The sequence below is a fragment of the Hyposmocoma kahamanoa genome, unplaced genomic scaffold (genome assembly GCF_003589595.1).
Source record: "Hyposmocoma kahamanoa isolate Upper Pololo Valley unplaced genomic scaffold, ASM358959v1 103, whole genome shotgun sequence".
In the NCBI taxonomy this organism is placed as follows: domain Eukaryota; kingdom Metazoa; phylum Arthropoda; class Insecta; order Lepidoptera; family Cosmopterigidae; genus Hyposmocoma; species Hyposmocoma kahamanoa.
The window spans coordinates 3688591-3700699 of record NW_020653344.1 but is presented as its reverse complement, the minus strand read 5'-3'; the positions used below and the strand labels follow the sequence as shown (position 1 = coordinate 3700699).

Genomic DNA, 12109 nt, shown 5'->3' with positions numbered 1-12109 from the left:
ATAATTATAAAAAATTCAAGTTCATCCCTACACAAAAAAAAAAAATATTAAAAAGTTTTTGTCATATCGGAAAATTATAAGCATTATTCTAATTAATTATACCTAAACCGTAATACTAATTGTTATTATTAATAATACAAGGATAGAGGTAAATTCCGAAAAACACGGAGCTGTGAGCCATGATTTTAGTCTTTCTTTTAATAATATCAAGTGACGGGACGAACTAGTCGTGCGCCTGATGGTAAGCTACACGCTTGTCCACAACAGTTGCAGTGCCACTCAGAGCTTTAAATCGTAAAGATCTGAGGGCCACCGCCCCTGCGCTCGTCACCCTAAGACATAAGTTGACAAGTCCCAGTGCCTGTGATTTCACCAGCACCTTTACTATTCTAAACCGGAATATAGTAATGCTGCCATTACTGCTTCGCGGTAGAAATAGATAAGGCGGCAGTACTTCCCTGGTCGAACTCTTTCACAAGGAGCTCACTGCTACGAAGAATTCGAACCAAATCGAGCCAGATTCGACAGTCGTGGGTTGACCTGCTTGACAAGCTGTAGGTCAAACAATCAGGCTACCACGGTTATTATGGCTAGGAATTTAGGAACCTTCTGATTTACTGCAAACATCTAGAATGTTCTGTTTAAAGGTATAAATTATAATTCACATACACGTTGATGCTATGCATGTGTGCGTATTTTCGTGACGGTGTACTGTCGATAAGTTCTTCTACTTACAACCAAAAATTTATAATTTAATTTCCAGAAAACACCGAGGAATCTAAGTTTTGTGTGTGAGAAAAACAGTTTTTCTTATTGAAATATAATAAGAATAAAATTCGGGTACTGGCGACATAACTGGTAGCATAAAGTATATCTATGGTATAAAGAACGCCAAATCTGTCGTAGGATTATTTTTCTTAGGAATGCCTAATATTTTCTATCGTCGAGTCAGGTTACATGTTTCCACGCTTTGTTTTGTTTTGGTATATAACAATGGAGACATATTTTTTCAGCTTTTCGGGTAGTACTGGCATACTTAGAGCTTACAACGCTGCCACTCTTGCGTTTGCCGTGAATAGAGTGGATGACTGTTTTGTCAAAATGTTTAAAAACAATGGTCTTTGCTTACGAGAGTGAGCAAATCGGTTAGCTACGGTCAACTAGCTACGTTCCTGAAATACATCTTTCGCCAAACTAAAAGTGAATTACTCTCAATCAACATTGATTTGACCAGAAGAAACGGTAACTCTTCGAAAACGATAAGAAACTCATGTTTTATAAGAAAAAAATACCTTTTTATCTTTTACATTGTACATATGTGAAGTGACCCGGAAACTTGGCTCGCACCTTCCGACATTTTTGGAATATATCTCGGGACACTTTTCCAATTACTTACGCAACATTCGCTGGGCTCGCCTAATTCCATTATATTTAAAGCCTGGTTGAGAAATTTCATCACTTCGTAAGTTGTATTTTTACAAGAATCCTTTGCAAATAGAATTCGTAAAAGTTGAAATGCGAAAGTAAAATAAATTAATGAAAATACGTATTATTATGTAAGTAATACGTATTATAAACTTTTATCTTTTCTTTTTCTGGCAGTAGATGCTGACCTACATACTACAGCTATGGCGATTAACAAACTGCACCGCCCCCCTCGACGGTGCGGGTGTCGCGGTATCAAGCGTGCGGTTTAGGGCGCGTTCAAATTAGACATACAACTCTAGACGCGCTGCAGCAGCGCGACAGCCGCGCGGCCGCCGCGCGGTTGCAGCGTTTCTAGAAATGTATGAAAAGTGACAATCGCGCGGCCAACAGCGGCTAATTTGAACGCGCCCTTAATCTGCGCGGGGGCAGCAGTCTAGCAGCCCCGCGCCACTCAAAGCACTCGCTTCGTAGTTGATCGCCGTAGTGATTGCACATGTAGCTGAGATCCTTCTTTGACAATAATGGTTAATAATATAGAACTCATTCAGGACGTTGCAGTTATACTGTCGATTTGTTTACACAAATAAAACGACACCAAAACTAACATTCAACTTCATTACAAAGATTTAAGAAAATATATTGATTAATTTTTCAACTACACACGAATGTCAACTGAATCCTTTGATTGTTTGTTAGGGAACATCGGAACGACAATTACTGGAACAGACACAAATTGATTAAAAATCTGCGCGGTAGTGCGGAGCGCAGTGTGCCATACCCTGCGGTTCTCCGCGCCCCTCCGCGCGGGGTCGCGGTAAAACCGCGCGCGCCGGAGAAGCGTTGTCAGTGTGTTCGACGGCGCGTGTTTTCCATACAAACTGAGGTACTTCAGTACAACGTTAAAAAACGCAGCTCCGCGCTCCGTCGCGGGGCGCGGTGCAGTGTGTTAATCGCCTATGTCATTTGTGAAAAGAACGGCTCTTAATAACTCTTACTAGCTCTTACTAGTCTCTGTATATCCCTCCTACGGGACTGGGGCGTGAGCTTATGTATGTATGTAAATAAAAAGATAGATGTCGGAATCAGAATCTAGTGTGCCACGCTCCTTTTTTTTCTATTTTTTGCTATCCACCTTTATAGCCGAGCCGCATCGTTATTGTTGTATTTTACAGTTCTAAGCTGCTGCAAGATTACACAAACCTTACTTGTACAATCAATCGTCGGTTTCCTTCCTTAACGCGCTCGAATGTTCTACAAAAGTCCATTTCTCTTAAAAGCATAGACTACAGCGGAGTTAAGAGGCCATATTTTTATTCTCTGAGTGAAACAAATGTACGTTAAGTCAACTGGAACACGTAAAATGGTGGAAAATAGGAACGGTGAAGTATTTAGCCGTAAAACTTAACACTCCGTTTCACACATATCTTCTATCAGATTGGATGCAATGTTCCTGACGCCACTTGGATGTAGTACTTACTTCTACACATGTTTGAGCACTTGTATTGTTGACTAAGTCAATTGTTCAAGTCAAGCCAAGTCTGGAACTACGTGAATAGTTCTAGTTTTACCCAGTTTAATGTTTTAGAGGATTGTTTGTGAGTTAACCGAGAAAATGGAAAATTCCTTGTGCAAACTACGATGTGGAAACTCAGGATTGTAACTCCCGTCAGACAATGCACTTTTTGTTTAATTTTTAAAACTGCGCTATTGGCTTGTACTTTGAAATTTCTATAACAGAGTCTCAACTTTGTAAGTTAGTTAAATATACTTTTTAAACAAATTTAGTGGAAAATTTGTTTGGAAATACTATATATATGTCGGAACCAGAGGGTCTACTCTCGATCTCCGTCCGACATCCGTCCGAAACAATTACTGTCAAATAATAATATTCGACAAAATTAAAAGACAAGTATCAAGTATGAAGCTTCATTCGCGTCACGCGTCTTTTCATTTGGTCAAGTATTGCTTATTTGGCAGTAATTGTTTCGGACGGATATCAGACGGAGATCGAGAGTAGACCCCCAGTTGCTACTTCAAACGTAATGTAACAGAATTCGGTTTAATAATAATAATATGTAATGTGCTTTACAAAAGGATAAATCTTAGCTAATGTCTTTTTTTCCAAGTTCTTTTCTAATTATTAGATAAACCATTTACTAAGCTCTCTACGAAAGTTGATATTACCTCAGCTCGAATTCAATTTTTTCCCATACTTATTAGTATGGGAAAAAATTGAATTCGAGCGAAGAGAATTAAATTCGAATTGGGTTCATTTTACTCGAGTCGGCCGGCACAGACACTGGCTTTATTTCAGAATTCATTTTTGTACAAACGAAATTAAATCCATTTGAAATATATATATATATATCGTTTAGTATACGTACGTGTTCTATATAGTTCAGTTGATATAAAAAAATATCATTGTATTGAATACAGCGGTTTTCTTGTAAAATTTCGAGATAAGTTTATGTTTCTTTTCTATTGTGAAAATTTTTAGGAATTGAGTTTTCACACCGCACAATAAATCAATGTCTATCCTCAATTTATGTGGAATCAACCAAAGCCATTTGAGGTAGTATAGACTCTTAACTAGTTTGATAATGATTTTTTTTTACTTATCCGCTCACGCGATACATGCAGCCGTAGACACATACCACACCTAGAGGTGCCGGTGATGATTTTATACCGATTTATCGGATATCGAAGTTATAACAGGTAAATGAACTAATACTAATTGCTATTTCGGTAACTACTCTAGCAAACCATAAAGTTTTTAATGCCTGGGTCTGTCATTTAAAAAAAATAAACAACTTCAAAAATACGTCACGACAATCGTGTGTGTTATTGTTTGGGCTGGTGATTTCGGTGTTTATTTATTGAAAACATACCGTTAGTAGCGTTTTTTAAGTTTACCCTGAATATAAATGTTTATAAACTATACTTTATTTAAGTGATTAAGAGTAATTTCATGATAAACGTTAGAACCACTCAAACGGAATATTATCATATTTATCCAAGTACACCAAAATTTCATTAGTGCTTTTTAAGTGCAGGATTTGCGGTGTGTTACTGCATTTTATTTGAGATGTTTTTGTTGTAGTACGGAGGGTATTTATTTAGCAATGCAGAATAATAATTTTTATTTATAAAAACTTGTATTTAAACTGAATCCTTTTCTAATTTGCGAAACAAAATAACCGCCATTTTGCGGTAGGATGAGCGCATCGCGTGAGCGGATAAATCACTTCAGTTTGACAATTCAAAGTGGGTGAGGTGACAGAGTGGGTGGCGCTGATGTCGTATGAATCTGTTCAGTTTAGTCAGTCATTTGACGTGGTCCCATGATCGTTTGCAGGGTTTCCATATGAAAATTAGGAGTGAAGGTGACGGTCGATGCTTTATAAATGAGCGCGCATTGACAAGGTAGGCTTTTTTTGAGAGCTATTTTTTAAAGTGAACAACTTAGTGCGGCCTGTCCCTGTGAATTCGCCACGTGACATTTCAAATCCGTTTTAACGTGATCCATGTTACTATGAAAAGTGGATTCGTTGCAATAAACTTACGTTATTATTTCACAACTGGTTGAAATAATTGATAACATGATTATATTCAATTTCATTTGGGTACACGAAGTCCTACACGGTATTACCTAAAAAACTCGCACGGCAGACCGCAGTCGTGCGGCGACACTGCATTGCTCAATCATTTCATGTAACTTCGCAAAAACAAGCAAGTAGTCTGCGGTTATTCGCCTGAGGTTTGCCGCTGCAGATGATTTAACCGCAAATGAACTGACTTATAGCATAGTACATATAATAATTATACGTAGGGTAACACCACTCATACACAGCAGCGCGTCTTGTATGTGCCCACCCCCGCCGCACAGATGCACACATTCGCACAATCTCACAGTGCACTCACGTTGCGTGGGTCATCGACATGAGATAAGGGCCATCCATGCCTGGTAACTCATCAGTGATACATCACTTATAAATATCAACTCTCATTTGCACTGAAATTATTACAAATTAGAAAGCTGAAATAGTACAGCGCCAACAACTGACCTGTGTGTACGTCTCCGTATATTCCAAAAATATTCTATATTTATTGTAATAAAGATAATATCTCTAATAACGGCGTGCTGTTCCATTCGGCGGTGTGGAGAAAAACAGTAAAATATCTAATTACAAAACAAATGGAATCAAGTTTCATCGGTAATTAAATATTAAGTAAGTAATTTTACAATTTTCGTCCATTATAGCAAAGCTCTAGGTAAACTGGTCGATTTGAAGTGAAACAATTGACTACACCCGTCAATTGTTTTGACGAATTCAAGCCAATCGGAGCGCAATTGCCACAGTAATGATATGGCAGAATAGTTTTCAAACAAATTAAATGACATTTCGTCTCCATTTCTGGTTATTTACTCGATATCGTTTATAGAATTGAAGCGTTCGCTCAATGATTAAAAAATGACATATAGTAGACGTGTTTATTGTTTTGTTTATAGTTGTTTGAACATAAGTGCTTCAAATTTCGAATTGTGCAGCATTTCATTTCTATTTCATAACCATGCTCCTGTAATGGAGGTACTAATCCGCGATGCTGGTATAAAAATGTCAGTATGTAAGTACAGTATTTAAGCCGTGCTACCCTAACAGTTTGACCTACCGCCTGTCAAGCCAAGGCCATGAGTTCAAATCCTAGCTCGCACCTATTAGTTTCACGGAATTTATGTGCGAAATTCTATTTGAAATTTACGTTGAGCTTTGCGGTGAAATAAAATATCATGATAAAACTTGGACGTCGACTTTTTTTATTTCATTACCTAACCTTAATTTTTTTAAATTGTGTTTAAGTATAAATTTTAGGTACAACTTAAATAATAATGTAAGGCAACTAACTCTACGGTCCGAGCAAAGTGTAGCCATTGTCGCGCCGAAAGGCGAAAATCACACTACTTATCTTATTATTATACTATACTTCTAGTAAGTAGTTCGTACGGTAGAAACTTAAATACGGACGGAGTGCCATATCGTATTGACATTAGTCGAGCGATTAATAAACACATCGTTCCGTCGTGGTCCACAGATGGCGTTATTTTGTTACTTATTTATTACAGGGCCGTCTAGAGGGCGTCTCAATTTTGCTATAAAATGGCTGTGCTACCAATTTCCACGAACAAATTCATTATTAACATTAACAAATTTCATCTTTCGCAGGGCCTGGAAATCAAAGGACAAATGGTGTTCTGTCCGGAATCAGATTCCTTGCTGTTCGTCGGCTCGCCTTTCTTAGACGGACTCGAGGGTCTGACCGGACGCGGATTGTTCATTTCTGATATTCCATTGCATGATGCAACGAGGGACGTCATCTTGGTTGGCGAGCAGGCAAGAGCACAGGTAAGTGGCTATTGTCGGAAACTGTGTAACCTTAGAGAAAAGTGAATGCAGATGGCTCGGTTCTCAAGATTTATTATAAGAGATGATAAAAAAGGAAAATGAAAGCTGTAACAAATATGCTAACTAAATGATATTAAAAAGGTACAGTTATTAAAAAACAGTCTCTATAAAACTAAATAACACAATACACAATACTCATCCCAATAGGGCCTATTTTACTATAGAATTTTAATCGTAATGGATGTGAAGTTAAATAATAAAGAAATGAAATTGATTTGTGATTTATGGGCATGGAAACAACAAGATAATTGTTTCAAGAATTTTAATGGGAGTGAGAGATGGGATTCCATAGTAATAAAACTCTGTTACAAACACCCATCCGAATTGGAAGTGTTCAATAAACAAGTTTTTTGTAAAAAAGACCTCTATAATATGAACGTCTATAATTTTTTCATTATAAAAATTACATTAATTCAGTAATTATTATAAATACGCGCACATCGCTTGAATGAAAATAAAATGAAGTAAACTTTAATGTTACAGTTTTTTTTTTCTTTGCCCTGTTTGCTGTGCCCTAGCAGAGTACCATAAGGGGTATTATTTTTTTTAATCTTTAGAGTTTTAATTATTTGAATGTTTTTCTCTTTTCATCGAAATTTGAGTAATTATTTTTATTTTTAAAACTCGTTTGTTTTATTGCATTCATGACTTTATTTCAAGTGATAATAAAAGTATACTGTGCAAACATTTGTATTACAGACGACAGCACATCAAGCTACACGTTTACGGATCTGGTTCCGTGGCACTGAAGGCGATATGCCAAATAACGTGAATAGCTTGATATGATGTTGACTGTACGACAGGAAATAAATTATTAAAAACTAGTTTTAATATGGAAATTGGCAAAGTTATCCATTTATTATTATACCTTGCTCATTATTTTATTATTTTGTTTTTTTTTCTTGAATAAAGTTTAGTTAGACAGAATATAACAAATGAAACTATTTTTATGTTTTTCGAAAAAAATTACAAAAGACAATAATTACTCAACAAATTAATAACGTCTGTAACTAACATTGTATTTATGTAACAATTTGTTTATTTTTTACAATTACGACAAAATGGTTACAAAAACAATGTAGATTTTATAAAAAAATACTATGTGAAGAAAATACTTACTTCGTTAATTTAATGTAAATGAACAACAGGGCAAACTATAATGCAAGTGCATTAACAAAGTCTCAGAGGTTTCCCAACGCCTCAGGGAACATAATTTCAAAGGAAACTAATGGAAAGCTTTGCAGCTGAGCTTAAAAAGCGCAAGTACTTTTTAACAACTTTCATTTTAAGGAAGCTTTCAAATGGACACCTCAGAATGAAAAATGGTTTTCTGTTAGGTTTGCTTTAAATGAAACTCACCGTGGTACTTTTTAAAGACATCGTTAAGCAGTAAGCACAGATTAAATTAAGCTGGCAGTTAGATAAACTTCAAGTAATGCTTTTCGTAACCGACTAAAAAAGGAGGAGGTTCTCACTTCGACTGTAATGTATTATTTTTTATTAATATTACGCCATAACTCTTTTGATGATTCTTTGTTTGTTGGAAAGAAGTACCCTACCTCTGTGGTGGCCCCATTTTGTAATTCCATTCCATGAACTTTTGAGATTGGTTTCTTGTTTAAGTAAATGGACATACTCTTGACTACTACCTATCCCTAGAACAAAGATAGGGTTTACGATACGCATCTTAAATATACTCGGGTTGTATGTACTCGGAAACACAGTCGCAGGCAGCGAATTCAATTTCTGGGCTGTGCGCGCAATTAAAGATGACGAAAAGCGAGTGTTTTGAGCTCCGTCCGCCATTTGCGCTTTGTGTGCTATCTCGCACAAAATCCTCGAAAATTTGGAGTGCAACAATGATAGTCGCATTTGTAATATTTATCCATGGTGGTGTTTCGTATCATCGTTAAATCTTATTTTATTGTAATAATTTTTTCCATTTTCTGTTTTTTGTAATAAATTTTTTGTATAGAGACGAAAGTAAATCTCATACCGCTGCATTAATCGTCGATTTATTTTTGGAGAACGTCAATAGGCGTTAATCGTTCATCTTTTAGCTATTACATCTCGGAGTTAATGGAGGCGAAACTGCAAAGCCTTGAACACCGCCGTAAAGTTGCCTGCTTATTGGTATTTTATAGGATATATCACGGAGAGTGTGCGATGGAATTACACGATTTAATTCCGCCTTCCCCTTTCCATTACCGGGGGACTAGGCGTAGGCTTGGATTCCACCCCTACTTTGTGGATATTCCAAAGATTCGCACGAAGCGTTACGCTTCCACATTTATGAACGGCTATGGAGTGGAATTCCCTGCATGCAGACTTGTTCTTTGAACGTTATAACTTGGGTCTTTTCAAGGCGAGAGTGAATAGGCATTATTTAGGTGTGCAAGCTCCATCGTCACTTTCCATCAGGTGAGACGGAGACAAAAAGCAGCTAGATTGAATGAAATTACAATTATGAAATCAAAAACTTAATAATTTGCAATAATAGGTGTTGAACTTTCAACGATATGCCAACCGGGTACAGTTTAAATTATATTGACTGTCCAGAATTTGTTACATCTTTTTAAATTAGACACTACGAATAATCACTATCAATCAAGTAATCGATGCTAAAGGCCCTTACAATGTTCTTTTTTGGGGATGATATACGTCTGGATGGTAAAAAGAGGGCTCATGAGGGCTCATTACGTAAGATAAAATGACCAAAAAATAAAAATTCAATTATTTCATAGGAAACGAAAGTATTTTTCCGGATTTAAACCGCGTATATCTGTTTTTTTTTTTCAAACAAACCAACGTTTGGGGCCCTTTACAGGTCCCATTCCCATGGTCATGGTTAAATTATTTCGCTAATTCAGATTGGGCTATAATGCCCTTAGCCCCCCTGCGCCTTCTCGGCCGTCCCCGCCGATCTTGATGGGCTTGAGAGGGAGTGGTGCAAGATTGCCAAAGACAGGGAGCAATGGAGGATTTTTGGGGAGACTTTGCCCAGCAGTGGGACGTACAAGATTAATTAAAAAAAAAGCTATGAAATGCTGGCCAAAATCCTGGAAAGTTCCAAAACTCAAAATTGCGTTAGTTATGGTAAAAGGGCAGTATTTTCCACACCTATTTATTTGTGAAAATATTCCAGTAGTTTAATAACATTTAACAGATTAAGCTCTGCTGCATACGCAGTCCGTAGAATACGTGAACTTACCGATGTTGCTACTGCTAGACTAGTTTACTTTAGTTACTTCCATAGTATAATGTCCTACGGGATACTCATGTGGGGTAAAGCGGCTGATATACAAACCGTATTTGTGTTGCAAAAACGAACGATTCGTTCTATGTACTGTTTAGGTACTCGGATTTCTCAGAGAAAAGTTTAGGGAGACTGGTATCATAACTGTGGCATCACAGTACATTTACTCATATATTTTGTATGTCCGTAAAAATATACATAACTTCGTTAAGAAAGACGATATCCATAATATTTACCTTAGAACTATGTCCAAACTCATGGTACCACGTTTTCGTTTAACTAAGGTAAACGATTCTTTTATGGGGAACTGTATACGTTTTTACAATAAGACTCCGGAGCATATATTAACTTTACCATTTCCTAAGTTTAAAACTTACATTAAAAGTATTTTAATTGAAAAGTCATATTATAAAATTGTAGACTACGTGTTAGATAAAGATGTATGGAAAGACTACGAGAATCCAGATTCCACACAAATATGATTCAAAATGTATTCTATAGCATTTAAGTTTATTTGAAAAGAGCAATCCCAAGAGTCTCTTGCTTGTTCTTCTCAGGGAGGTCAGTGCAGTGAACGAGCAGTAGTTTAAAAAATTACGTTTTCAAGTGTCAAAATTTTACCTATGGAATAAATGATTATTTGACGTTGACTTTGACATTATTGATACAAGGATCAACTGCCTCCGTGACTGAACGGTTACCATCGTGGTCTGCCACGCAGAGGTCGATTTCAATTCCCGGGCCGGGAGAAACATTTGTATGGCCTTCTTTTGATCTTCGAGTTAGTTTGGCTGTAATTTGTGGTTGTCTGTGTGTGTGTGTCAATGGCACTCACGACACAGGGTTTCCCTACTACGGAGCTATGAGTGTGTGCATTAAAAAAACACATAAAGAATTCCTTCAATTCGACAGGAATCATCTCTTCTGTCGCCTCAATGTGGCTACCGCTTTTACCAGCTAAGCAACAGATCAAACCTTTCGTTAGCTGTAAAGGTACTTGGCTGAGTGAAGAAACTTTTATAAGTTCTCACAGGTGGCGTTAGTGCAAAAAAAGTAGTTTAGACCCAAGATCTGCAACAAATACATCAGGAAATTTGTAAGATCTGCTGGCTCGATCCATAGCTTTCTTTTTTTTATAATACCAATGGACGGGACGAACAAGTCGTGGGACTGGTGGTAAGCGACACGCCTGTTCATAACAGTTGCAGTACCACTCAGAGCTTTAAGCCGCAAAGATCGGAGGGACACAGCCACTGCGCCCGTCACCCTGAGACATAAGTTGACAAGTGCAGTATAATTTCACCAGCACCCCTTCTGAGTCCCGGTTTTAAAACCGGGACTCAGAAATGCTCACATTACTATTTGGCTGTAGAAATAGCTCAAGTGGCAACATTTCCATGGACGAACTCTCACAAGGAGCTCTACAGTTACTGCTATTGAGATTAGTTGGAAAGACCGGTAGCCACGTCGAGGTAATTGACGCTGGGTCGAGTCCAATGAGATCGAAGGATTTTTTCTTCGTTTGTTCGATCTTTGTGTCAATAATAAATATAATTTTCCTTTTGTGTGTCGCTGATTCTTGGTTATATCCGTGTTTTTATTTTCTTAATTAACAATCATAACGTCTCTTACGTATTAAATGGTTAAAGTCAACGAGTTTCCTCAGATCATGAAGTTATGCCAACTGCAGCAAAAGCTGACGCATTGAAATTCATTTTGGAGAATCATTTATAATAACTAATGAATTTGATTATTTTCAAGTTAATTATTTTCTTGATTAGAATAACAGGTCGGCAAAGTCAAAATGACGTAACTTTGTAACAGCGTCCTAAAAAATATTATTTTGTAAACGTCACAAAAATATAATGACATTATATATTTTCGTTAACATATTACATGGTAATTTAAATCCATAAATCATTGACAACACTGTTGAAATTAATAAATTAAGAAATATTATTAA

At 36.8% G+C, this 12109-nt stretch overlaps 1 protein-coding gene across 1 annotated transcript in view; it reads left to right on the top strand.

Moving 5' to 3' along the window:
* LOC113237774 (head-specific guanylate cyclase) overlaps nt 1-12109 on the top strand; it is a 196784-nt gene that overhangs the window by 128259 nt on the left and 56416 nt on the right. The window contains exon 8 of the mRNA XM_026474422.1: nt 6651-6830. Coding sequence (XP_026330207.1) covers nt 6651-6830 — 180 coding nt within the window. The remainder of the gene's footprint in view (nt 1-6650; nt 6831-12109) is intronic.